A 23,084-nucleotide genomic window follows, 5' to 3' on the forward strand; every position below is an offset into this window, starting at 1 on the left:
ATCCAAAAGAAAGCAAAGTACTCCCAAGCCTGTTTCTGTTCGTCAATCACGGTCGTCAGCCCAGCAGCCAGCATCGTATAGTAGAGACAGAAACGAGCCGCGAGCTTTTCACGCTCGGACTAAAGATCGTAAAAGAATTAAAGATGCCAAGTGGAAGTCTTTTGTTATCGACTCAGGAGCATCGCAGCACGTTTGCAATGATCGAAGCTTGTTTATTTCTTTCGAAGAGGAAATTGGTAATGTACATTTAGCCAATTCACAAGTCTTGCAGTCGCTTGGCAGGGGTACTGTTAAACTTGACTCTTTAAACATTACAATAGCGAACTGCATTTATTGCCCGTCAATGGACAATTTATTATCAGTAAGGTGTTTTGCTCGTCAAGGCATAACTGTGCGTTTCTTAAAGTCAATGTGTGAGTTTTTCGAGGGGAACAAACGTATATTGTATGCCCGGGAATCTGATGGTTTATATAGACTGTATTTTCGAACCTACTCCCAATCGCCTATAAATTGCAGAGTAGCACAGTCAAGCCAGGGGTTGAGGAATGTAAGACCACATTCTGGGTGTGTCCACATGGCGCACAGAATTCTGGGACACCTGAATTTTGCTGATGTAATTAAGACACAGAATATTGTCAATGGCCTCAACTTAAAACCATGCAAATTCTTTATGCAATGTCTATCCTGTTGCAAGAATAAGATTAAGGTTGCACGCAAGGGCAGGTGCTCAGATAGAAAAGTAACTGAGGCATTTGAGCGTGTACATTGTGATTTAGTTGGGCCACTCCCACCATCATTAGGAGGTTCGAAGTACTGGCTTACCCTGATAGACCAGTATAGTAGATATTGTTGGACTTATGCAATAGCTGAGAAGTCCCAAGCATTTGAGAAGTACAAGGTTTTTTGCAACTGGGTAAAAACGCACTTTAACAAACCTATTAAGAACCTGTTTTCTGACCGGGGCGGGGAATTTGTTTCTGAGGATTTTGAGAAATTCCTGGAAGCGCAGGGGACTACTCATGAGTTATCTTGCCCCCGAAGTCCCTGGCAAAATGGGCTTGTTGAAGTTGTGCAGCGTGACTTGCAGGCAGGGGTTAAAACTTATCTGCACGATGCTAATCTGCCCAAAGCGTTTTGGGCTGAAGCACTCCATGCTTTTTGCCATGTTAGAAATCGCAGTTATCATTCTGGTTTAGATGTCACCCCCTATGAGAAGCTGTTTAAAAAACGCCCTAATCTGAAATACCTACGCATTTGGGGTTCAGATGTAATTATGCATTATCCCGCTAAGCAGAAATTGGGTGAGCGTAGTGTCCAGGGAAAATTAATGGGCTACCAGCAGGGGGCGTACAGAATTTACATACCAGCAACTGGCAAATTTCATATTACCAGAAGCATGATACAAACTGTAAATTGGAATGGGGTTGCTGTTTTCCAAGATACTGATGGTATAAATGATACTGAGGAAGAAGAGGAAGCAGCAGCAGCAGCAGCAGGAGAAAATGGTGCTTCTGAATTAATGGGGAAAGACAAAAAGCCTGTTGAATCTGATAATTTGTTTGATTTAATGTCACAGGCACCTGAGGGGAGGTTAGATTCTCTTGAGTTTTCTGACCGTGAGCTTAGCCTACAGGCACCTCTTCAGTCTGACAATGATGATTTACAACCTGAAGCTAGTAGTTCACTCAGTCCCATTAAGTCTGAGGAGTCTGACTCTCCTTCCGGACTGAGACGTTCAGATAGAAAGAGGCAGAAGCCACAACGTTTCGCAGATGAACATTTTAATACTGTGTATGCCAATAAGGTGGTTTTTGAGCCAAAAAGCTACAGTGATGTTCAGAATTTACCTAAGCACCAAGCTGTAAATTGGTATAAAGCTATGAACTCCGAGATAGCTTCTTTAAAAGAGCATAACACTTGGTCTCTTGTACCACAAACCCCAGATATGAGACTTATTGATTCAAAATGGGTTTATAGAGTTAAAATGAATGACAAAAATGAAGTTGTAAGGTACAAGGCAAGACTAGTTGCTAAGGGTTTTCAACAAATTCCAGGCGAAGATTATGGTTTGTGCTATTCACCAAGTGTAAAATATGAAACAGTTAAGCTTTTGTTAAAAGATGCTTCACAATGTGGAAAAGCCCACTATGCAATGTTTCTCTGCTCTTAAGAGAGTGGTAATGTACCTTAAACATACCAAACATTATAGGTTGCAGTTTACATCACACATGAAAGACATGTACAAAGTATGCTTTATGTTTTTGTTCCACAATGATGAACCGCAGGGGAAATGTTGAATGGTTACTTTAAATGTAAAGGTTCATCATTGTTCCACTCCATGTGTATGTCTTTAAGGGGCCAGAGCAAGGGCCAGAGCAAGATAACGAGACCCAGCTTTACAGCTGTGGAACATAGCAGGTGCTGCTGAGTTGTATTTGATTAAGGTGTGTCAGCATCTGAGTGTAGTATATAAGGAGCAGCACCTAGCTCTCCCATTACCCTGGGGGATGGGTTGGTGGTTGGGTCATGTTTGTTTGTTAATATACTTAGTGTAAATGGAGTTTTTGTTTTTCTTATTAAAACCTTCTTTAAGTACTTTTTGAGTCCTTTCTTTTTAATGCATGGTCTCCCCAGCAAGCTCTCTGCAGCGTTACTATACTGCAAAAAGCCAACAGTTTCCGCCTCTTCGTGACCCCAGAGCACGCCAGGCACTCCTGTCTTCCACTGCCTCCCGCAGTTTGGTCAAACTCATGCTGGTAGCTTCGAGAACACTGTCCAACCATCTCGTCCTCTGTTGTCCCCTTCTCCTTGTGCCCTCCATCTTTCCCAACATCAGGGTCTTTTCCAGGGAGTCTTCTCTTCTCATAAGGTGGCCAAAGTATTGGAGCCACCTCCAATAAAATTTAAATACCCACAGATTAAAAGCCATTTTAAAGCATTTTAGACATTTGGGGCAGTAAAACCAATAACGGAGACCTGAAAAGGAGCCCCTAAGCACTGCCCCAACCCAAGAGTTTGTTTCAGCATTATTTTTTAATATGGAGGCTGGATTCTGCCCTCCGGGTCAGGTGGAAAAGGCCTCCCCGCAGTGGATAAGTCCTCCAGCATGAGTTCTGGGGCCATGAGTTCTGTGAACTAGACCCTCCATGGCCAGAAGAGAGCTACCACAGTGAAGCAGATCTGACTCGCCTGAGAAATAGCTGGATTAAGGCTGTGCAAAGGCATTGTGAGCCCACCCCCAGCCAGAGGAAGTCAGGGCATCCATGCCCATTGCTCCCTGGGTCCTGAACCAGGAGAAGAGCTCCACCTTTTGGTTTTCTGGACTTGCAAACAGGTCCACTCTTGGGAGGACAAAGTGATCCCCTATTTGCTGCAAAACCTGTTGGCGAAGGCTCCATTCCGCCTGGGAGGTCTGCTATGTGGTCTGCTGATAGGGATTATAGATTCCATCACATCTGAAAGTGGAGGGCCAGTCTGGCCACTCTGAGCTCCAACCTGTTTATGGATTGGCTGGCTTCTTCCTTGGATCAGGTCCCTTGGGCATACTGGTATTCTGTGTGGGCTCCCCACCCCAAGAGACTTGTGCCCATGGCTATTTGCACCTGTTAGGGTGCTGTTAGATGGTAGCCCAAGAAAGTATAAAGACAAGGGGAAGTTTCTAACAGTCCTTTTTTATTTCAAACTTTATAGAGAGAAGCTGTAGAACCCTGCCTCTTGGATAATGGCATTGTCCCAAGTGAATCTCCACCCCCCCAATCTCTCCCACCTCCTCATTCGCCGCCATCAGCATCACCTGCTCTGCCACTAAGTGCTCTTTGCTCTCCTACTTTTATGGCTCACTGGGTTCCCCAAGTTTGGGAAAGTGTTAAGGATAATAGTTTAATTTCCATAAACCTGCCCTTCTACATTCCTTGAATTTCATTGTCTGTCTGACCTCACTTTTTTCTTTCCACCCATGAACACATGGGTGTGTGTGTGTGTGTGTGTGTGTGTGTGTGTGTGTGTAGAGATAAATATAAGAAGCTTACATTCATGCTTCATGCATCTGACAAAGGACATTTCCAAACCATCTCTGTTTTGGGGTGGGATTCAGTCACACACAGGAAAATTCAGGTTTTGTAATTAAAGCTGCTTTGGAGTTCTTGCGCAACAAACACACTTCACCAAAAGACTGGGCGCTCTGCAAGAAACAAAACGACCGGGCAGGGGGGTGGCACAGACCAACCAAACTATACAGTGGAATACATGAGAATAAATCTCTTGAAAGGGATCTTTGCTTTATTGAAATTTCATGAACCCATTACCAGCAAAAACCCATTTTGAACAACAACAAAAGTAGATTATTAGTAACTGGCCCAAAGGAATCCAAAGCAGCCATATTCACAAACTGAGGAAGTGTACGTGGGAATGATGCACTGAAGCAGGAAATCCGGATCCAGCTCTCTGTTCTGACCAATAAGCAGCATTGTGGGGAAAGTCCAGAATGCCAGATTCCAAGCTATCCAGATCAACAGTTCAAATTAAAAAAGCAAGGGTCTCCAAACAGCATGGCCCCGAAGATGGAAAACAAACACTACCAAATTCTTTTCTGCACATCCAGAGACTTGACAGTCATCGTCACTTATCAGGAACACAGGGAACCCTGAGTGGAAAACTCCATACATTTATATGGTTATCCGCCTGTGTGAATTTGCTTATGAATATTAAGGTCTCCACTCCCTCTGGAGCTCTTTCCAGATTCCATACATCTATAATTTCCCCCTGTGTGAGTTAGCTGATTTTTCCTAAGGTGTTCCTTTTCAATGAAGCTCTTTCAACATTCAATACGTTTAAATGGCTTCTTCCCAGTGTGAGTCCGTTGATGTTTTCTAAGTGATCCACTTCCACTGAAGCTCTTTCCACATTCAATACATTTAAATGGTTTCTCCCCTGTGTGAGTTCGTTGGTGTGTTCTAAAGTGTTCAATTCTACTGAAGCACTTTCCACAATCAATACATTTAAATGGTTTCTCCCCTGTGTGAGTTCGTTGGTGTGTTCTAAAGTGTTCAATTCTACTGAAGCACTTTCCACAATCAATACATTTAAATGGTTTCTCCCCCGTATGAGTTCGTTGATGTGTTCTAAGGTTTCCCCTTTCACTGAAGCTCTTTCCACAGTCAATACATTTAAATGGTTTCTCCCCTGTGTGAGTTCGTTGGTGTGTTCTAAAGTGTTCAATTCTACTGAAGCACTTTCCACAATCAATACATTTAAATGGTTTCTCCCCCGTATGAGTTCGTTGGTGTGTTCTAAGGTTTTCATACTGACTGAAGCTCTTTCCACATTCAATACATTCAAATGGTTTCTCCCCCGTGTGAGTTCGTTGGTGTGTTCTAAGGTTTCCACTTGTACTGAAGCTCTTTCCACATTCAATACATTCAAATGGTTTCTCACCCGTGTGAGTTCGTTGATGTATTCTAAAGGTTCCACTTGTACTGAAGCTCTTTCCACATTCAATACATTCAAATGGTTTCTCCCCCGTGTGAGTTCCTTGATGCGTTCTAAGGTGTCCACTTCCACTGAAGCTTTTTCCACATTCAATACATTTAAATGGTTTCTCGCCCGTGTGAGTTCGTTGATGTTTTCTAAGTGCTCCACTTTCACTGAAGCTCTTTCCACAATCAATACATTTAAATGGTTTCTCCCCCGTGTGTGTTCGTTGGTGTGTTCTAAGGTTTCCCCTTTCACTGAAGCTCTTTCCACATTCAATACATTTAAATGGTTTCTCCCCTGTGTGAGTTCGTTGGTGTGTTCTAAAGTGTTCAATTCTACTGAAGCACTTTCCACAATCAATACATTTAAATGGTTTCTCCCCCGTATGAGTTTGTTGGTGTGTTCTAAGGTTTCCATACTGACTGAAGCTCTTTCCACATTCAATACATTCAAATGGTTTCTCCCCCGTGTGAGTTCGTTGGTGTGTTCTAAGGTTTCCACTTGTACTGAAGCTATTTCCACATTCAATACATTCAAATGGTTTCTCCCCCGTGTGAGTTCGTTGGTGTGTTCTAAGGTTTCCACTTGTACTGAAGCTATTTCCACATTCAATACATTTAAATGGTTTCTCCCCCGTGTGAGTTCCTTGATGCATTCTAAGGTGTCCACTTCCACTGAAGCTTTTTCCACAATCAATACATTTAAATGGTTTCTCGCCCGTGTGAGTTCGTTGATGTCTTCTAAGTGATGCACTTTGACTGAAGCTCTTTCCACATTCAATACATTTAAATGGTTTCTCCCCTGTGTGAATTTGTTGGTGTATCCTCAGTTTTCCCCTGTGACTAAAGTACATGCCACATTCCATGCATTTAAACTGTTTCTTTGTTCTTCCTAATGAATACAAAGGCTCCATAGAATACTGGCCGTCATCTTCCTCACCTGTTTGGGAGTAGAGGTGAGAGAATCCTGTTAAGACTTTCAAGAAAGACAAGAAAGGGACTGAACACATTCCAAACCCAATGTCCACATTCTGTTATTTTAACACTTTCCCCATTCCCCACTGTCCTCTCTATGTTCCAATTTATAGCAATGCAGATGAGAAAATGGCAAGAGCAACACATGATCACTCCATTCACACTAAGTAATACAGCATCATTTTATAATGCAGATCTATGGTAGCATAGTCAAGACCGCATTTTACCAGCTTCTTTACAAGAATATCATGGGGCACATTGTCAAATGCCTTACTGAAATCAAGGTAGGCTATATCCACTGAGTTCCCTTCATCTACCAGGCTTGTAATTCTGTCAAAAAACGAGATCAGATTAGTCTAGTATCTTGCTAGAATGGGAAATAAAAGATGAGGAGGTCAAATCAAATGGGCACAAGATATAGGACACAATATACAATTTGAGCACTGGGAAAAAGCGTGGAAAATATTTTTAAAATTTACAGACTGTTCTCTTTTGAAAGAAAACTATATGAAAATGATGTATAGATGGTATATAACACCAGTACAGATAACAAAAATGTATAAAACCTGGTTAAACACATGTTGGAAATGTAAAGAAAAAGAAGGGACTTTTTATCATATGTGGTGGGAATGTAGAGAAGTAAAAAAAATAACGGGAAATGATATATAATGAATGGGAAAAAAATGTTTAAATTAACATATGTTAAAAAAACCAGAAGCATTTTTGTTAGGGATTGTAGGGCAAGACCTGCCAAAAAAAATAAAGAACTTATTTATGTATGCTACAAAACGGCAAGAGTCTTGTTAGCACAAGGATGGAAGAATGAGGAAATCCCAACGAAAGAACAATGGCAAGAAAAATTGATGAGCTATGCGGCATTTGTAGCGTTCGCACCCCGAAATTCTACAACCCGAACCTAATGTAAGTAGAGATATTATGGCCTAAGCTTTTGTGGGCTGCAGTCTGACAAAGTGGACTCTTGTCCAGGAAAGCTGGTGCCACTATAAACTTATGAGTCTCTTTGTTGGCTTTGTGTACCAAAGTTGTCCCACAGTTTCTCCATGTAAGCTTATGGGTGGACAAAATTGCAGGGGTGCTCTAAATTATTATCCCTCCCACTCCCTCACTCACTCACTTTCACACACAACCCCAGTCTGTAAGATTGGCAAGTTTACACAATTTGCTTATAATACTAGCCACCTTTGGTCTTCCTCTGCCCAATCCCATGTATAGAGCCTCCAGCCACAGGAATTGTGTATCATGATAATTGGTCCTTTGTCCCTAAACAAATCAAACTGGGGAGGTGCATGCATTTATTGTGTTTGGATGCGGGTGGAATGTACCACTCTGACCCTGTCTATAAAAAATAAAAGTAATAGAAACAATTTAAATATATGAATTATAAATAATTATACCTGGAGTACTGTGTCCAGTTCTGGGCACCACAGTTCAAGAAGGACACTGACAAACTGGAACGTGTCCAGAGGAGGGCAACCAAAATGGTCAAAGGCCTGGAAACAATGCCTTATGAGGAATGGCTAAGGGAGCTGGGCATGTTTAGCCTGGAGAAGAGGCGGTTAAGGGGTGATATGATAGCCATGTTCAAATATATAAAAGGATGTCACATAGAGGAGGGAGAAAGGTTGTTTTCTGCTGCTCCAGAGAAGCGGACACGGAGCAATGGATCCAAACTACAAGAAAGAAGATTCCACCTAAGCATTAGGAAGAACTTTCTGACAGAAAGAGCTGTTCGACAGTGGAATTTGCTGCCAAGGAGTGTGGTGGAGTCTTCTACTCCCACTACTTTATGAAAGTGATTCCAAAAACAAAGAGCTGCTTTGGAGAAGGCCTCACCACTTCCTTCTTCCTGTCAGGAACTTCCTTCCATTTGTCTCCTCTCCATCTTTTCCTCTTTCTCCCTCCACCATCCATCTATCCCTCTCCCCATCTCCTCTCCCCTGGAACTCACCAGATTTCTCCAAGTGTCTTGGGAGGGAATGCTCAGAGGTTGTGGGGAGGGATGCGGGAGACAGCCTGACCAGGTCACCCGTCCATCTTCCTCCTTCCATCCTGGCCAAGGTTGCAGGTTCGGTCTCAGCTAGGTTTGCAGCTTCAGCTTCCTGAGGAGCCCAGAAGCCAGAGCAAGTTGAAGCTTCCTGGGAGGGAGGGAAGAAGAAGAAAAGGGAGTTTCAGAGCCCCTGCAGGGATTCTCCTGCCCATGGGGCTTCCGGTTCTGGTCTGCCTTAATGGAGGCAACTCCTACAACAGCGGGAGATCATTATCGAAGAAAAAACAAGTATGATTGAGGGTAATCACCACTGCAAATCCCCCCCAGGGATGGGGAAACGGGCTTCACTCACAGATTGTCTTGGTACCTGGCTCTTGCTCTGGAATGGAATGCGAGAGGCAGGGAGGCACTGAGTACAAAAGCACTTTGCCTGCCGATAACTCTCCTAAGCTGCCATGAAGAAGCAGAGGTATTTCTGTTCATTAGATTTTAATTTGGACTAATCTACAGAGGCGTGCTGGGAAAGGTGAGATCATGAACTACATAATCGAAAAGTTGCAAGCTCGTTAAGGTTTTAACTTGGAAAAACAACATCATTCCATGTAAAAGTCGGAGTGGGGTGGAAGCCTTTGGCTTCTTTATACTAAGTTTGATTTTTTATATTTATGATTCGGCAACTCTCCCCTGAAATACTTGTTAAAATCATGGATGTATTGGCGATGACGGTGAAAAATGGATTGCAGATGTGGAATATAACATCAAATGGAACTGTGTGTGTAAAGAAAAAAGGGGGGGGGGAGGGAGAGAAACTATATTTTCCAAAGGTTTATGAGAGACACCATTCCCTACTTTTTATCCTCAGGCTGAACTGAATAATGCTAAAGACTTCAAATTTAGTTTAATTGGATCTAACTTCTTATCGGCTGAATGGAGAAATAACAGTGGGCTGGAAGCTTGCCAAAGAAGGTTCATTACTAGCTAGCTAGCTAGCTTTCCTCTCCTCGCCAGGCTGAGAGGAAATGGTGTATACTTATTTTGATAGTATGATTTCTGCAGCTGCTGCTTAAGGTGCAAAATAATGAAGCTTGGAATGGTGCAATGGAGAACTTATAAAACAGCTGTGGAATACTAGCTCCACCCAAGACATGATGTAGAACAGCGACAACTAACAAAAGATAAACATAATACAGTACAAGGACAGGAAGAAACATTACGGACACAATAATAGCCACACACAAGAACAAAGAGAGTTTGAATGCTTCACCCCTAGGACTGTAAATTATTTGATGTGTTAACGCGAATAGAAGTCATTAAAATTGCAGATGTGGTATAAGGGTTTGTTATTCTGAGTTGTGTGTAATTGGAATTAGTAACAGATAGGTAGCCGTGTTGGTCTGCCATAGTCAAAATAAAAAAATTCCTTCCAGTAGCACCTTAAAGACCAACTAAGTTAGTTCTTGGTATGAGCTTTCGTGTGCATGCACACTTTTTCAGATGCACACGAAAGGTCATACCAAGAACTAACTTAGTTGGTCTTTAAGGTGCTACTGGAAGGAATTTTTTTATTTTGGAATTAGTAAGATTTTGGAATGATGATAAAGTAAATCATCCAGCCATCAATTCACGTGGGGACCAACAAAATTGTATCATTTGGCGTCTGAACAATTGGCATTATTAATTGTATTATAATTTGGTGTTGTGTCAATGAGGCTTTTATTGGATTATTGTAATTGAAAATCTGTGTGTGTGTGTGCATATATATATATATATATATATATATATATCCCATGGGGCTTAAGAGTTCATCTGCAAAGGACTGCTCTGAATACATGGGTGCACGGAGAAGAAGGAAGCCCCTTGCTTACATCAGGCCCCCTGGGAGAGGCGGGGGATCCGCCCACTGCTCCCTCTGCCCTCGCTGCCCCCTCCTCTGCCCTCCTGCCCTGCAAACACCCTTTGCTCCTGTTGCTCAGGGGAGAGAGGCAGGAAGAGTCTTCAAACCCATCCGTTTCCTCCTCTGCAGCCCAGTGAGAGGGGAAGGAGCTGCAGCGCCTGGTTCACTTCAGATACACACATGGTTTACTAGGATTTTGAATGAACACGTCCTCTGCCTTCCATGGGGTGGGAGTGGGGTGGGTTAAAAGTGGTGAGGAGACCTCCCCCTCCAGTCCTTTTGGGAAACAGGAGATTTGGTCAGGAGTAAACAACTTAGATGGCAAGTTCACAAGAGAAGCACTTTGGAGCACTGCTTGCTCATACATGTGCGTTCTGTGTGTGTTTGGACCTAGAAGACAACATACATGTTTATACCACATGATTCCTTAAAGAGGGCACTTCTTTAAATTTGAAGGGCATTTCTACAAAACGGAAGACTTCTGAAGGCAGCTCTGTACAGGGAAGCTTTTGGTGTTTTTTATTTTGTTGGAAGCCACCCAGTGTGGCTGAGGCAACCCAGTCAGATAGGCTGAGTGCAAGTATTATTATTATTATTATTATTATTATTATTATTATTATTATTATTATTATTCCCTCCTAAGCCCATCCTGCTATACATGCTGGTCAGAGACTCTGTCCCAACCTCCCCCTTGAACACAACAGGGCTTCCTGTTTTTCCTGCTATTCTTTACATTTCTATACTGCCCTTCCTCCGAAGATCACAGGGCAGCTTACAAGAGAAAAACACAGAGATGCATAACAGAGTAAGAAATAAAAAGGACAACGTCCCTTTCTCTGCAGTTGTGAAGGCCATAGATAGTTTCATGAGCCAAATGCCTGAGAGAAGAGGAATGCTTTGGCCTGGTACCTAAAGATAAGGAAGGAAGGAAGCCGGGACACTGAGGTCCTCCTCCGAGGGGTCTTCTGCTGGGGTATAAATATTAAAAGTAATACTATTATTAAGGCGATCCTGGCCAGCAATACCCTCTCCCCCCTCCATCCCTGCAACTCCCTTTGCGCCAGATCCCTGCAGGAGGAAGCTTCTCCCCCCTCCCCTTCAAGGCCCCCTTTAAGGAAACAGCCCCCTTCCCTCCCTTCCCTCCTCCCCGTCCCGGGGCTTCTCATCCTGGACCCCCTCGCAAAGCCCCTTCCCTCCTTCCCCGCCATTGGCTTTGCACTCACCCGAAATCCCGGGCAGCGGGGGCGGGAATGGGAGCCCCCGCGTGGGAGGCAGGGAGTGATGGCGCTTAATTAGGAGGCTTGATTAGGAAGCAGCCCCCTCCTCCGCCTCCGCACGACGCAGCCCCGCTTCCCGCCTCCTTCCCTCCCTCCTTTGCCAGCTCTAATTTTATCTCCGCTGGTGAAGCCGGAAGTGGAAGCAACTCTGAGGAGGAAGGAGTTTGTTTCCCCGCTCAGCCTCTTGTCTGTTATTTGATAATTGGGGGAAGGAAAACCTTGTAGCACCCAACCAATGGGAAGAGGAGGGAGGGAACGTGTGCATAGGGAATAGAAGCTCATTCTTTGCCCCAGCTGGACTGTGCCTGCTTTGGCTCCCAGCTCTTGCAAGAATATATCGTCCTCACTGCTTCACCAGTTTTGTTCAGATTGCATTTTGAGGAGCAAATTCAAGGGTCTTGTTATAGGAAAATCCTTGGGCTCACCTGGATTACCAAACAAAGACACCAGCAAGGAATATAGGAACAAAACAGGTGCCAGGAGGCCTGATCTTTATTTTTTAAAAAACTTGCAACAGGACTTCCACCTACCACCAGGAAGGAAGCCCAGAACAAAGGATGACTCCCACTCTGATCAGTTTTACAGAGATACCCACAACACCCCTAAAATTACATCAAGTGATGCAAAAGAGGTATTTACATGTCCCTGTTTCCCAGCCAAGTTAATCACACCCTTTTGTCTTGATCTGGGTTTCCTATTGTTTCTGGAATGGCTACCTGTCCCGCACTCAGGTATCAGGATGCAAGAGATTATATCACTCAGGCAGAGGGGCTGCTGAGTACATGGGCTCACACTTTAGAGATTATGGCTGCCTTCACTCATGTCCCAAGCTCCTCCCTTGGCAGCCATTTCCTTCCTGAACAGAACAACGTTGGAATGGTGTAAATCCAACACTCGAGTGATTCTATATGAATTTCTGAAGATTTTCCAGTGAGCCAGGACATAGATACAGTGGTACCTCGGGTTACATACGCTTCAGGTTACATACGCTTCAGGTTACATACGCTTCAGGTTACAGACTCTACTAACCCAGAAATAGTACCTCGGGTTAAGAACTTGGCTTCAGGATGAGAACAGAAATTGCGGTGTGGCGGCAGCAGGAGGCCCCATTAGCTAAAGTGGTGCTTCAGGTTAAGAACAGTTTCAGGTTAAGAACGAACCTCTGGAACGAATTAACACTTAACTCGAGGTACCACTGTACATTTATCAGTGAATTGTTATGTGCAGCACAGTTCCTTTTGAATGGTTAGGAAAAACTGTAATGATGTGTTTTGTGGGGACATTTGCAGAAGTGATTGTGTTGATTTTGGTAGTCGGTGTGTGTGTGTTTGTGTATGATGTCTGCTGAAGGGGCAACCCGCCCTGCCCCCATCTCCTGGACAGAAGTCTCCCTGTTTATATTATAGGGAGGGAACACGCTCTCTCTGGCTTATTGCACATTCATTACACACAGTGTCTTTTGCAGTGTCCTGTATTCTCCTCACAGACACAGAGACACAGGAACATTGAACAGGCACTTGCAGCAGCAGCAGCTGCCGGACAGACTAACTGCCAAAGAATTCTTCACATGCAACCCCTCCCATGAATCTTTTGGGGGGAACCATGTACTTTCAATACGTGCTGAATGTACACTACGGATGTGAAATAAATATTCTTCGTGGGAAGTACTGAGAAAAAGTGGAGGGCAATTTTAATTTGTAAGGACAGAGGGGGAGTTCTTTGCTTCATTTTCTGTCGTGAAAAATAAAGCAATAAATTTAAAAAGCAACCCCTTTTTTCAGTGCTTGCTTTTAAAGCAATAAAGGTGCAGGTACTCACCATGGAATTGTTACAGTAAGTGCCATACTTTGAACAGTTGGGGAATGTTGTGGATGTTGGAGTACTCACAGAAAAAAGCCCCACTTTTTTTTTAAGCACCATAATTGCACGGGGGGTGGAAGACGATTGGCTCTGTCCAGTAATACCTGTATACAGCTGTTATAATAAAAATACTGCTCCCTTTACCTTAAGGTAAAGGGAAAGGGACCCCTGACCGTTAGGTCCAGTTGTGACCGACTGGAGTTGCAGCGCTCATCTTGCTTTACTGGCCGAGGGAGCTGGCGTACAGCTTCTGGGTCATGTGGCCAGCATGACTAAGCCACTTCTGGTGAACCAGAGCAGCGCACGGAAACGCTGATTACCTTCCTGCCAGAGCGGTACCTATTTATCTACTTGCGCTGGCGTGCTTTCGAACTGCTAGGTTGTCAGAAGCAGGGACCGAGCAACGGGAGCTCACCCCGTCGTGGGGATTTGAACTGCCGACCTTTTTTTGAAAATAATATTTATTACTTTTCCAACAATTTAAACACAACACTACAAAAAAAGTACAATACAATACAATACAAAAACACTACATAACACTGACACATTAAACTAACATAACCAAACAAAAACAGTTTAAAACACATCAAACAATTTCAGTATCTTATCTTTCATTCACTTATTTCAACGACCTCCTCATACCTCCCTTTTTGTATTCCACTTCTGTTAATTGTTTCAGCAATTCCTTTCCATCTTCCTCTGTTTTCTATCCTATAATTATCTTAACACATTCTAACCTTATTTTTTCCTTTAATACTCTATTAATCTATTTATACTTAATTCCTTATAACATTTCTACTAAAGCCATATAACTTCATTCCAACATTCTTCTAACATTCATTAATTTTACAGTATTTCTGTAAATAGTCTTTAAACTTTTTCCAGTCTTCTTCCACCGAATCCTCTCCCTGGTCTCGGATTCTGCCAGTCATTTCCGCCAGTTCCATATAGTCCATCAACTTCATCTGCCATTCTGAACTGCCGACCTTCTGATCGGCAAGTCCTAGGTTCTGTGATTTAACCCATAGTACCACCCGCGTCCCCTTTCCCTTATGGGGTATCTAAAAGCCCATATAGAGTCCTTAGGTACAGTGGTGCCCCACAAGACAAACGCCTCACAAGACGAAAAACTTGCTAGACGAAAGAGTTTTCCGTTTTTTGAGTCGTTCCGCAAGACGAATTTCCCTATGGGCTTGCTTCACAAGACGAAACGTCTTGCGAGTTCTTGCGAGTTTGTTTCCTTTTTCTTAAAGCCGCTAAGCCGTTAATAGCCGCTAAGCTGCTAAGCCGTTAATAGCTGCTAAGCCGCTAATAGCTGCTAATAGCCGTGCTTCGCAAGACGAAAAAACCGCAAGACGAAGAGACTCGCAGAACGGATTAATTTCGTCTTGCGAGGCACCACTGTAGGTTCTCTATCAGTAGGAGAAAATAACAGAGGCTGTTATGAGAATTATAAGGTCTTAGATATAAAATAAATGCTCGTAAATGTACCAGGCAAACACATACATAAATATATATAACAGACATTTAATTCCAGCAAGCTGGTCTATGACCGTAATAATAAATTATTATTATTATTATTCTTAAAAACAGAGGCCAACCAGAGAATATTGAGAAGCAAAGCAGCTAGTAAGCATGATCTTTATTTAACTGTTGCAACAGGGTCCCCCACTCCCCACATGAAGGGAGGGAGGAGAGAAACCTAGAACAATGGTGTGCAAGCTTTTATGTAGACATTTGAAAATTGCCTCCTCTGTAGCTCAAGACCACCCCCCCAAAACATCATACATACATCACAGAAGGGGTGGTCTACAGCAGAAAACCTGTCTGCCAGGATACCTGATAATGGTCACTGATTGCTTTTACCTGGGCATCCTGGCCATTTTTTGTGACGGTTAATACTTTAGTTCCTGAATCCAGGTCACAGGCTCACCCTGTTCACACACAGATACGCTCTTAAGACAGGATTTGTGAGCAAAGAGACAATGGGGAGGCTTTCCCATTTCCTTCCTCCTTGCAGAGAAACATTTGAAGTCAACTTGCAAGAGACAAAATGGTTTCAGGATTGTTCTCCTGTACTATTTCAGACACTTCATTTATGTACTTATGTATGTGTTTGGCCTTGTAAAGTTATGAACATATTATATAGATATAGATATAGATATAGATATAGATATAGATATAGATATAGATATAGATATAGATATAGATATAGATATAGATATAGATATAGATATGACCTTAGAATTCCTATAACACAACCATGTACACAAGAACTCTGTAGCAATGATCCCACTAGCACATGGGGTCTCCCAGGGATCTTCCCCAGAGGGAGTCAATTGCTCTGTAAAAAAAAGGAATCTGTCACCAAGATCAGGTAAAACCACAAGTTGTTTTCAAAACACGGCTGCACAGCCAACTTCCCAGCTCTTGCTATAAAGAGGGAGGGCCCTGCTCTGTTTACAGCATAGATACTTTATACCCTAAGCCTGTCCGAATTTCCCTCCTCCAAATTGTCCCCGCCATTTCTGGACCTAGATCCTTGGACTCCAGCTCCCATGAGCCCCAGCCAGCGTGGCCAACGGCTAAAGAAGACGTGAGTTGCAATTTGACATCAATCTGGATGGGCCACAGGTTACCCAACAGGTCCGTTTTCAGCAGCTTGACCTTCTCCTGGCGCAGTTGCCCTTGGAACTCCTCGTACTGGATGTGCTTTGTCCTGTAGTGCCTCTGCAGGTTGGCCTTCTTCAGGATGGAGAGGGCCTCACCACAAATGAGGCACACAGGCATGCCTTTCAGCTCCACAAAGAAATAGTCGTTTGTCCATCTTTTTTGAAAATGCGGCACTCCAAATCTATCTTCCTCTTCTTGTGTGACAGCATTGCAACCAAATGATCTAACAACACAGGAACAGGTGGAGCGGTTAACTGGATTTATTCCAGGGTGACGGGAGTGATAATATAATTATTATCAAGACCGATCCAAAGAAAATACTGGAAACGAAGGCTCCACAACCACCATCTTGTGCTTCGGTCCCCTTCAGCCTTATTAATGGGAGAGGAAGCCCTGCCTTCCATGGTAGGATTAAAAACTCAGATATCTATCAGTTAATTGCTAAATGTCTCCTTAAACCTAGGCTACGGTCGCCACAATGGAATGTTGAAGTGCCGTTTCTTATTTTTGGCAATGAAATTATCATTATCATTATTTATTTCATTTCTATACCGCTTTATATTTTAAAGAAAAAGCCTCAAAGCGCTTCACAACACATCAAATAAAACAAACAAACAAAAAGAACCAATTCAAGCTTCAAGGAAAATATTTCAGATCCTTCTTCTCCCCCTCTTCTTGTGTGGGTTCTCCCGTGTGTCAGGAGAGAGGGGCTACCTGGCTGAAGCTCTAACTGCAGTCAGGGCAATGGGAAGGTTTCTCTCACCTGTGTGGATTCTGACCCCCAAGCTCTTCCTGCACTCAGAGCACCTGTATGGCTTCTTCCCCATGTGGATCCTTTTGTGTGAAGTGAGCAACGATTTCCAGCCAAAGCTCTTCCTGCCCTCGGAGCACCAGTACAGCTTCTCTCCTGGGAAAGCCCCCTTGCACACAGTGAGCTCCTCAAGGCTTTCCCACACAGGCTGCAGTGATTGGGGTCAGTGCCATAGTTAGGGGACAGCGAGGAAAGCACCCACTAGGGGCACAGGTGAGGAGGGCCCCCCAAAAGCAGCTAAAAAATATGTCAGTAATATGTCTATAAATAAAAATTTCGATGATCGCCTGATAAGAAAAAGTTTTAAATAGAGGGTCTTTATATGATACCCGGGGGCCCTGCAACACAGCCGCTCAGAACACAAAAAGCGAGGGGGTTTGGAGGGGGGTGTCGCCCAGAAGAGAAGCGGCTCTGGCCCAGCAGAAGCCCACCCTCCCCTCCCTCTCGGCAGCCTTACCAAGAGGGCAAGTTGAGCTTGGGGGCAGTGCGCAACGTGAGGGAAGGCAAGAGGGTGCATGGGTCCCTCTCTGTGTGTGTGAGTGGGTATCCAAGTGGAGGGATGGTGGAGGGAGCCAGCCCAGCACCAGGCTTCAGAGGTTCCTTTCGTTAGTGGAATGAGGGGGTTGCTGCCTCTGCCGCTGCTGCCGCCATCACAACACACGAAGGCAGCAAAGGCAGCAGCTGGCAATTTATTGCATATAGGCTCTACCACTCGAGCTGTGGGGGTTCGGATTGGTGAAGACCGATCGCATATTCGTAATGCTAATTTGGAGGCACCTCTGGGAGAACATTTCCCCATAATCATTCAGATACGGATCTATTATTTACTGTTTTATGGGTGAATCAGAAGGCAGTTAGCATCAGAAAAGATTATGAGCGACAGTTACGGCAGCAAGAAACAGTTTCTTTTCATGTTTCAAACCATTTATCCAGGGGTTCTCAACTCTTAATTTAGACCTTAATTGTTTCAAATTTCATTTGATTATTTGTATTTTGTCTGTAACTTTACACTGCTCAATTTATCCCAATCTCCTTGTATTTGTATTGTTACTTCGCACCGTACCTTTAAACTCAATCTCCTTGTTATTAGCTTTATGCTTTTCAAAAGATATTGTTACTAAAAGAGTATGTACTCTTTTTCATTACTGTTTGTATTCTACTTTAAAATTTTTGTAAAGTGGTATGTCATGCAGGTCATCGTCTGCAAAATTTTATTTTCAGTTTATGAAGCAATTCTATATCCTCCCACCACGCTGACGAAGAATTCTACGAAACAGTAGTCAATATCCGGAATCACTGTTCAGTGTTGGACATCATATTTGCTGAATACACAAAGCTTCACAGCTTGTCTTTCATCCTGCAAAGTAATAATAATAATAATAATAATAATTTATTATTTATACCCCGCCCATCTGGCTGGGTTTCCCCAGCCACTCTGGGCGGCTTCCAAAAGAATATTAAAATACTGTGATACATCAAACATTAAAAGCTTCCCTAAACAGGGCTGCCTTCAGATGTCTTCTAAAAGTCTGGTAGTTGTTGTTCTCTTTGACATCTGGTGGGAGGGCGTTCCACAGGGAGGGCGCCACTACCGAGAAGGCCCTCTGCCTGGTTCCCTGTAACTTGGCTTCTCGCAGTGAGGGAACCGCCAGAAGGCCCTCGGTGCTGGACCTCAGTGTCCGGGTAGAACGATGGAGGTGGAGACGCTCCTTCAGGTATACTGGACCGAGGCCGTTTAGGGCTTTAAAGGTCAGCACCAACACTTTGAATTGTGCTCGGAAACGTACTGGGAGCCAATGTAGGTCTTTCAAGACCGGTGTTATATGGTCTCGGCGGCCGTTCCCAGTCACCAGTCTGGCTGCTGCATTCTGGATTAGTTGTAGTTTCCGGGTCACCTTCAAAGGTAGCCCCACGTAGAGCGCATTGCAGTAGTCCAAGCGGGAGATAACCAGAGCATGCACCACTCTGGCGAGGCAGTCCGCGGGCAGATAGGGTCTCAGCCTACGTACCAGATGGAGCTGGTACACAGCTGCCCTGGACACGGATTTAACCTGTGCCTCCATGGACAGCTGTGAGTCCAAAATGACTCCCAGGCTGCGCACCTGGTCCTTCAGGGGCACGGTTACCCCATTCAGGACCAGGGAATCCTCCACACCTGCCCGCCTCCTGTCCCCCAGAAACAGTACTTCTGTCTTGTCAGGATTCAATCTCAATCTGTTTGCCGCCATCCATCCTCCAACCGCCTCCAGACCCTCACACAGGACCGTCACCGCCTTCACTGGTTCTGATTTGAAAGAAAGGTAGAGCTGGGTATCATCTGCATACTGATGAACACCCAGCCCAAACCCCCTGATGATCTCTCCCAGCGGCTGCATGTAGATGTTGAAAAGCATAGGGGAGAGGACAGAACCCTGAGGCACCCCACAAGTGAGAGCCCAGGGGTCTGAACACTCATCCCCCACCACCACTTTCTGAACACGGCCCAGGAGGAAGGAGCGGAACCACTGTATGACAGTACCCCCAGCTCCCAGCCCCTCAAGACGGTCCAGAAGGATGTTATGGTCGATGGTATCAAATGCCGCTGAGAGATCCAGCAGAACTAGGAAACAGCTCTCACCTTTGTCCCTAGCCCGCCGGAGATCATCAACCAGTGCGACCAAGGCAGTTTCAGTCCCGTGATGAGGCCTGAATCCCGACTGGAAGGGATCCAAATGGTCCGCTTCTTCCAGGCGTGCCTGGAGTTGTTCAGCAACCACTCGCTCAATCACCTTGCCCAAGAATGGAAGATTTGAGACTGGGCGATAGTTGGCCATCGTGGCCGCATCTAAAGATGGTTTTTTAAGAAGCGGTTTAATAACCGCCTCTTTCAACGGGTCTGGGAAGGTTCCCTCACGGAGGGAAGCATTCACCACCCCACGAAGCCCATCGCCCAGCCCTTCCCGGCTAGCTTTTATAAGCCAGGATGGGCAAGGATCCAGGAGACAGGTGGTTGGTTTCACTCGTCTAAGCAGCCTGTCCACATCCTCGGAGGTAACAGATTGGAATTGATCCCATGCAATTTGACTAGACAGGACTCTAGCACTCTCCCGCCCTGGCCCTGCTCCCACGGTGGCGTCTACCTCTTCCCGAATCTGAGCGACTTTATCTGCAAAAAACTTTGCAAAATCATTGCTGTGCGTCTGGTACCTCACTTCATTTAAAGATTTCCAGAGACTTTGAGACTAAAGATTTCATTTTGTACTTGTTATGGTTTGAAGGAATTCTGTAAAGCTTGTCCATTGCGTATATACATGGTCACTGTGTTGCCTAGACATTGCTGACGTGAGCTTAGGGGTGACAGCGGCCACAGTGCTGAAAAGTCCAAATAAATGGGCAGTCGCAGATCATGAATCTGACTTTCCTCCAACTTCCAAACCAAAACGGGAGGAAAAAAGATTTCAGGTTTGAAAGTGGCATGTTAGTCAGGTTTGCTAAACCAAAACTAAGCCAAAATTTAGCTTAGAAAGTGTGAGGCAAAATACAGGGCAGTAAAACGAGGAACAGGGTGGTGAATCCAGGGCAGGGCAGGGAGGGGGGTTGGTGGGCAGTTGGTTTTCTTTTTCCACCTGGTACTGAAGTGACTTCAAAACAATCCATTCCAATCTCCCGCAGCCTCACAGGATGGCCCCCCTGGAATTTGTCACACATGCATGCACACACCCAGATACTCATGAATCTGTCAGTCTGTCTGCTTGGCTACCCAGAGTTTAAATGCAGGACTTTTCACATTCACGCACCCTTTCAAACACAGGTCCTTGGAGAGAATCCCTAATTTGGCAGGGGGGGGGGAGATCTGAAATACTGGACAAAACTATCAATACAGGACATGGCATTTTTTAATTAGGCAAAGCAGGATTATAGGTGATAACCAGCACATTGTGTCCAGAAACAGACAATTAGGCAGACGGAGCTGTTCTAATAAGGGAGTCCTATGCTGCCTATAGCCAGCCCTGGTCAGCAGTGTGTCTGCAGCTCTTTCAGCCAGTTGAAGTTTCTGAGCTCTTTTCAAAGGCAGCCCCATGTAGAGTGTGTGAGTGTGTTAAACTAACTCCTATGCAATGTGGCGCCAGACTGCTTTCTTTTTTTGTAATTATCTGTTTGTTTTAAATTCTGTAGCTTAAATTCTCTTGATGCTTGTTTCTTTGAGAAGGGCCTCTTACGGTCACAAAGCAATGATTTTCAGGGCAGCTCCATAACACTGATTGTGCCCTCACACTGCCCCTTTTTGTGTGGGGATTTGGATCCAGAAAAGGAGCAGACAGGGAAAGGTTAAGCAGAATTCCCCCCCCCCCCCGCGCCACCCTTAGGTGTGCTGAGCCTTCATCTGCTTCATGACTCCACCTTGCATGAGAAAGAAGGATGGAGCTCCAGGAAACAGGAAGTGGTCCTTCAACCAGCCAGGACATCTCACCATCACAGACAGATCCAGTCTCCTGCTGTGGAGTCAAGAGTGGCCCTGGGATGGCAGAGAGAGGAGGGGAAGGGGCCAGGGACAGAAGGGAAGGCAGGGCTCCAGATGCTCCCTTGGACCCCTAGAATCATAGAATCATAGAATCATAGAGTTGGAAGAGACCACAAGGGCCATCGAGTCCAACCCCCTGCCAAGCAGGAAACACCATCAGAGCACTCCTGACATATGGTTGTCAAGCCTCTGCTTAAAGACCTCCAAAGTAGGAGACTCCACCACATTCCTTGGCAGCAAATTCCACTGTCGAACAGCTCTTACTGTCAGGAAGTTCTTCCTAATGTTTAGGTGGAATCTTCTTTCTTGTAGTTTGGATCCATTGCTCCGTGTCCGCTTCTCTGGAGCAGCAGAAAACAACCTTTCTCCCTCCTCTATGTGACATCCTTTTATATATTTGAACATGGCTATCATATCACCCCTTAACCTCCTCTTCTCCAGGCTAAACATGCCCAGCTCCCTTAGCCGTTCCTCATAAGGCATCGTTTCCAGGCCTTTGACCATTTTGGTTGCCCTCCTCTGGACACGTTCCAGTTTGTCAGTGTCCTTCTTGAATTGTGGTGCCCAGAACTGGACACAGTACTCCAGGTGTGGTCTGACCAGAGCAGAATACAGTGGCACTATTACTTCCCTTGATCTAGATGCTATACTCCTATTGATGCAGCCCAGAATTGCATTGGCTTTTTTAGCTGCCGCGTCACACTGTTGGCTCATGTCAAGTTTGTGGTCAACCAAGACACCTAGATCCTTTTCACATGTACTGCTCTCAAGCCAGGTGTCACCCATCTTGTATTTGTGCCTCTCATTTTTTTTGCCCAAGTGCAATACTTTACATTTCTCCCTGTTAAAATTCATCTTGTTTGTTTTTGCCCAGTTCTCTAATCTGTCAAGGTCGTTTTGAAGTGTGATCCTGTCCTCTGGGGTGTTAGCCACCCCTCCCAGTTTGGTGTCATCTGCAAATTTGATCAGGATGCCCTTGAGTCCATCATCCAAGTCGTTGACACCAAGGGGAGCTCCTCTTCTGGGGCTGAAAGCATTGCCGTGCAGGTTTCATTTTTGTCATGATTGCAAGGGAAGAAGGGAAGGTAACCCCCCCCCCCCAACACAAAGAACTGAATGAAAAAAGCCCTGTTCTGAGCGATTAGCTGCTGGAGAGCATAATGTGGGGTTTAGCTGTGATGCTCACCTGCTTCCCTGGAGGAGTCTTTTCTTGGGGTCAGGGAGCTGGGGAGCAACATGAAGTTCCCAGGTTACATTTCCTTCTGGTCAGCTATTCCAGCTCTTGTCTCCTCCCCATTTCTTTATGGAGGGGCAAAGGCTATGCACTTTGTATAGATGCAACTATAACCAACAACTGGCGTCTTCTGGGTGCACTGGGCTCCCCCCCCCTTCCGCCTTCTCTCCTCCAGATATAATACAGATTCCCTCAGCATCGTGCCCCACCTTCCAGAAGGCAAATATATATGGTTGTTTATTTAGGACATATTTATCAGCAGTGATAAATATGACATTACTTGGTTACTGAACAACAGCTTCTATGCTGTCAACATGAGCTTTGTCTGAGGTTTCAGACATATACATTTCGTTCAAGAAAGATGCAGAAAATACTTTTCC

At 44.7% G+C, this 23,084-nt stretch overlaps 1 protein-coding gene and 1 long non-coding RNA gene across 2 annotated transcripts in view; one reads left to right on the plus strand and one right to left on the minus strand.

Annotated features, from left to right (window-relative positions):
- Window positions 1-4,256: 4,256 nt before the first annotated feature.
- LOC310701245 (uncharacterized protein) overlaps window positions 4,257-23,084 on the minus strand; it is a 37,068-nt gene continuing 18,240 nt past the window's right edge. Inside the window, exons 3-4 of the mRNA XM_083491835.1 lie at window positions 8,416-8,602; window positions 4,257-6,411 (exon numbers count right to left, since the gene is read on the minus strand). Of these exons, the coding sequence (XP_083347961.1) occupies window positions 4,814-6,411; window positions 8,416-8,602 (1,785 nt within the window). The 3' untranslated portion in view covers window positions 4,257-4,813. The remainder of the gene's footprint in view (window positions 6,412-8,415; window positions 8,603-23,084) is intronic.
- LOC310702184 lies at window positions 12,107-21,537 on the plus strand. Its single transcript, XR_014523333.1, has 3 exons — window positions 12,107-12,588; window positions 12,621-16,357; window positions 20,881-21,537. It is a non-coding gene; the product is annotated as an uncharacterized lncRNA (long non-coding RNA).

The sequence above is a fragment of the Podarcis liolepis genome (assembly GCF_965112155.1).
Source record: "Podarcis liolepis genome assembly, chromosome: 2".
NCBI classification, from domain to species: domain Eukaryota; kingdom Metazoa; phylum Chordata; class Lepidosauria; order Squamata; family Lacertidae; genus Podarcis; species Podarcis liolepis.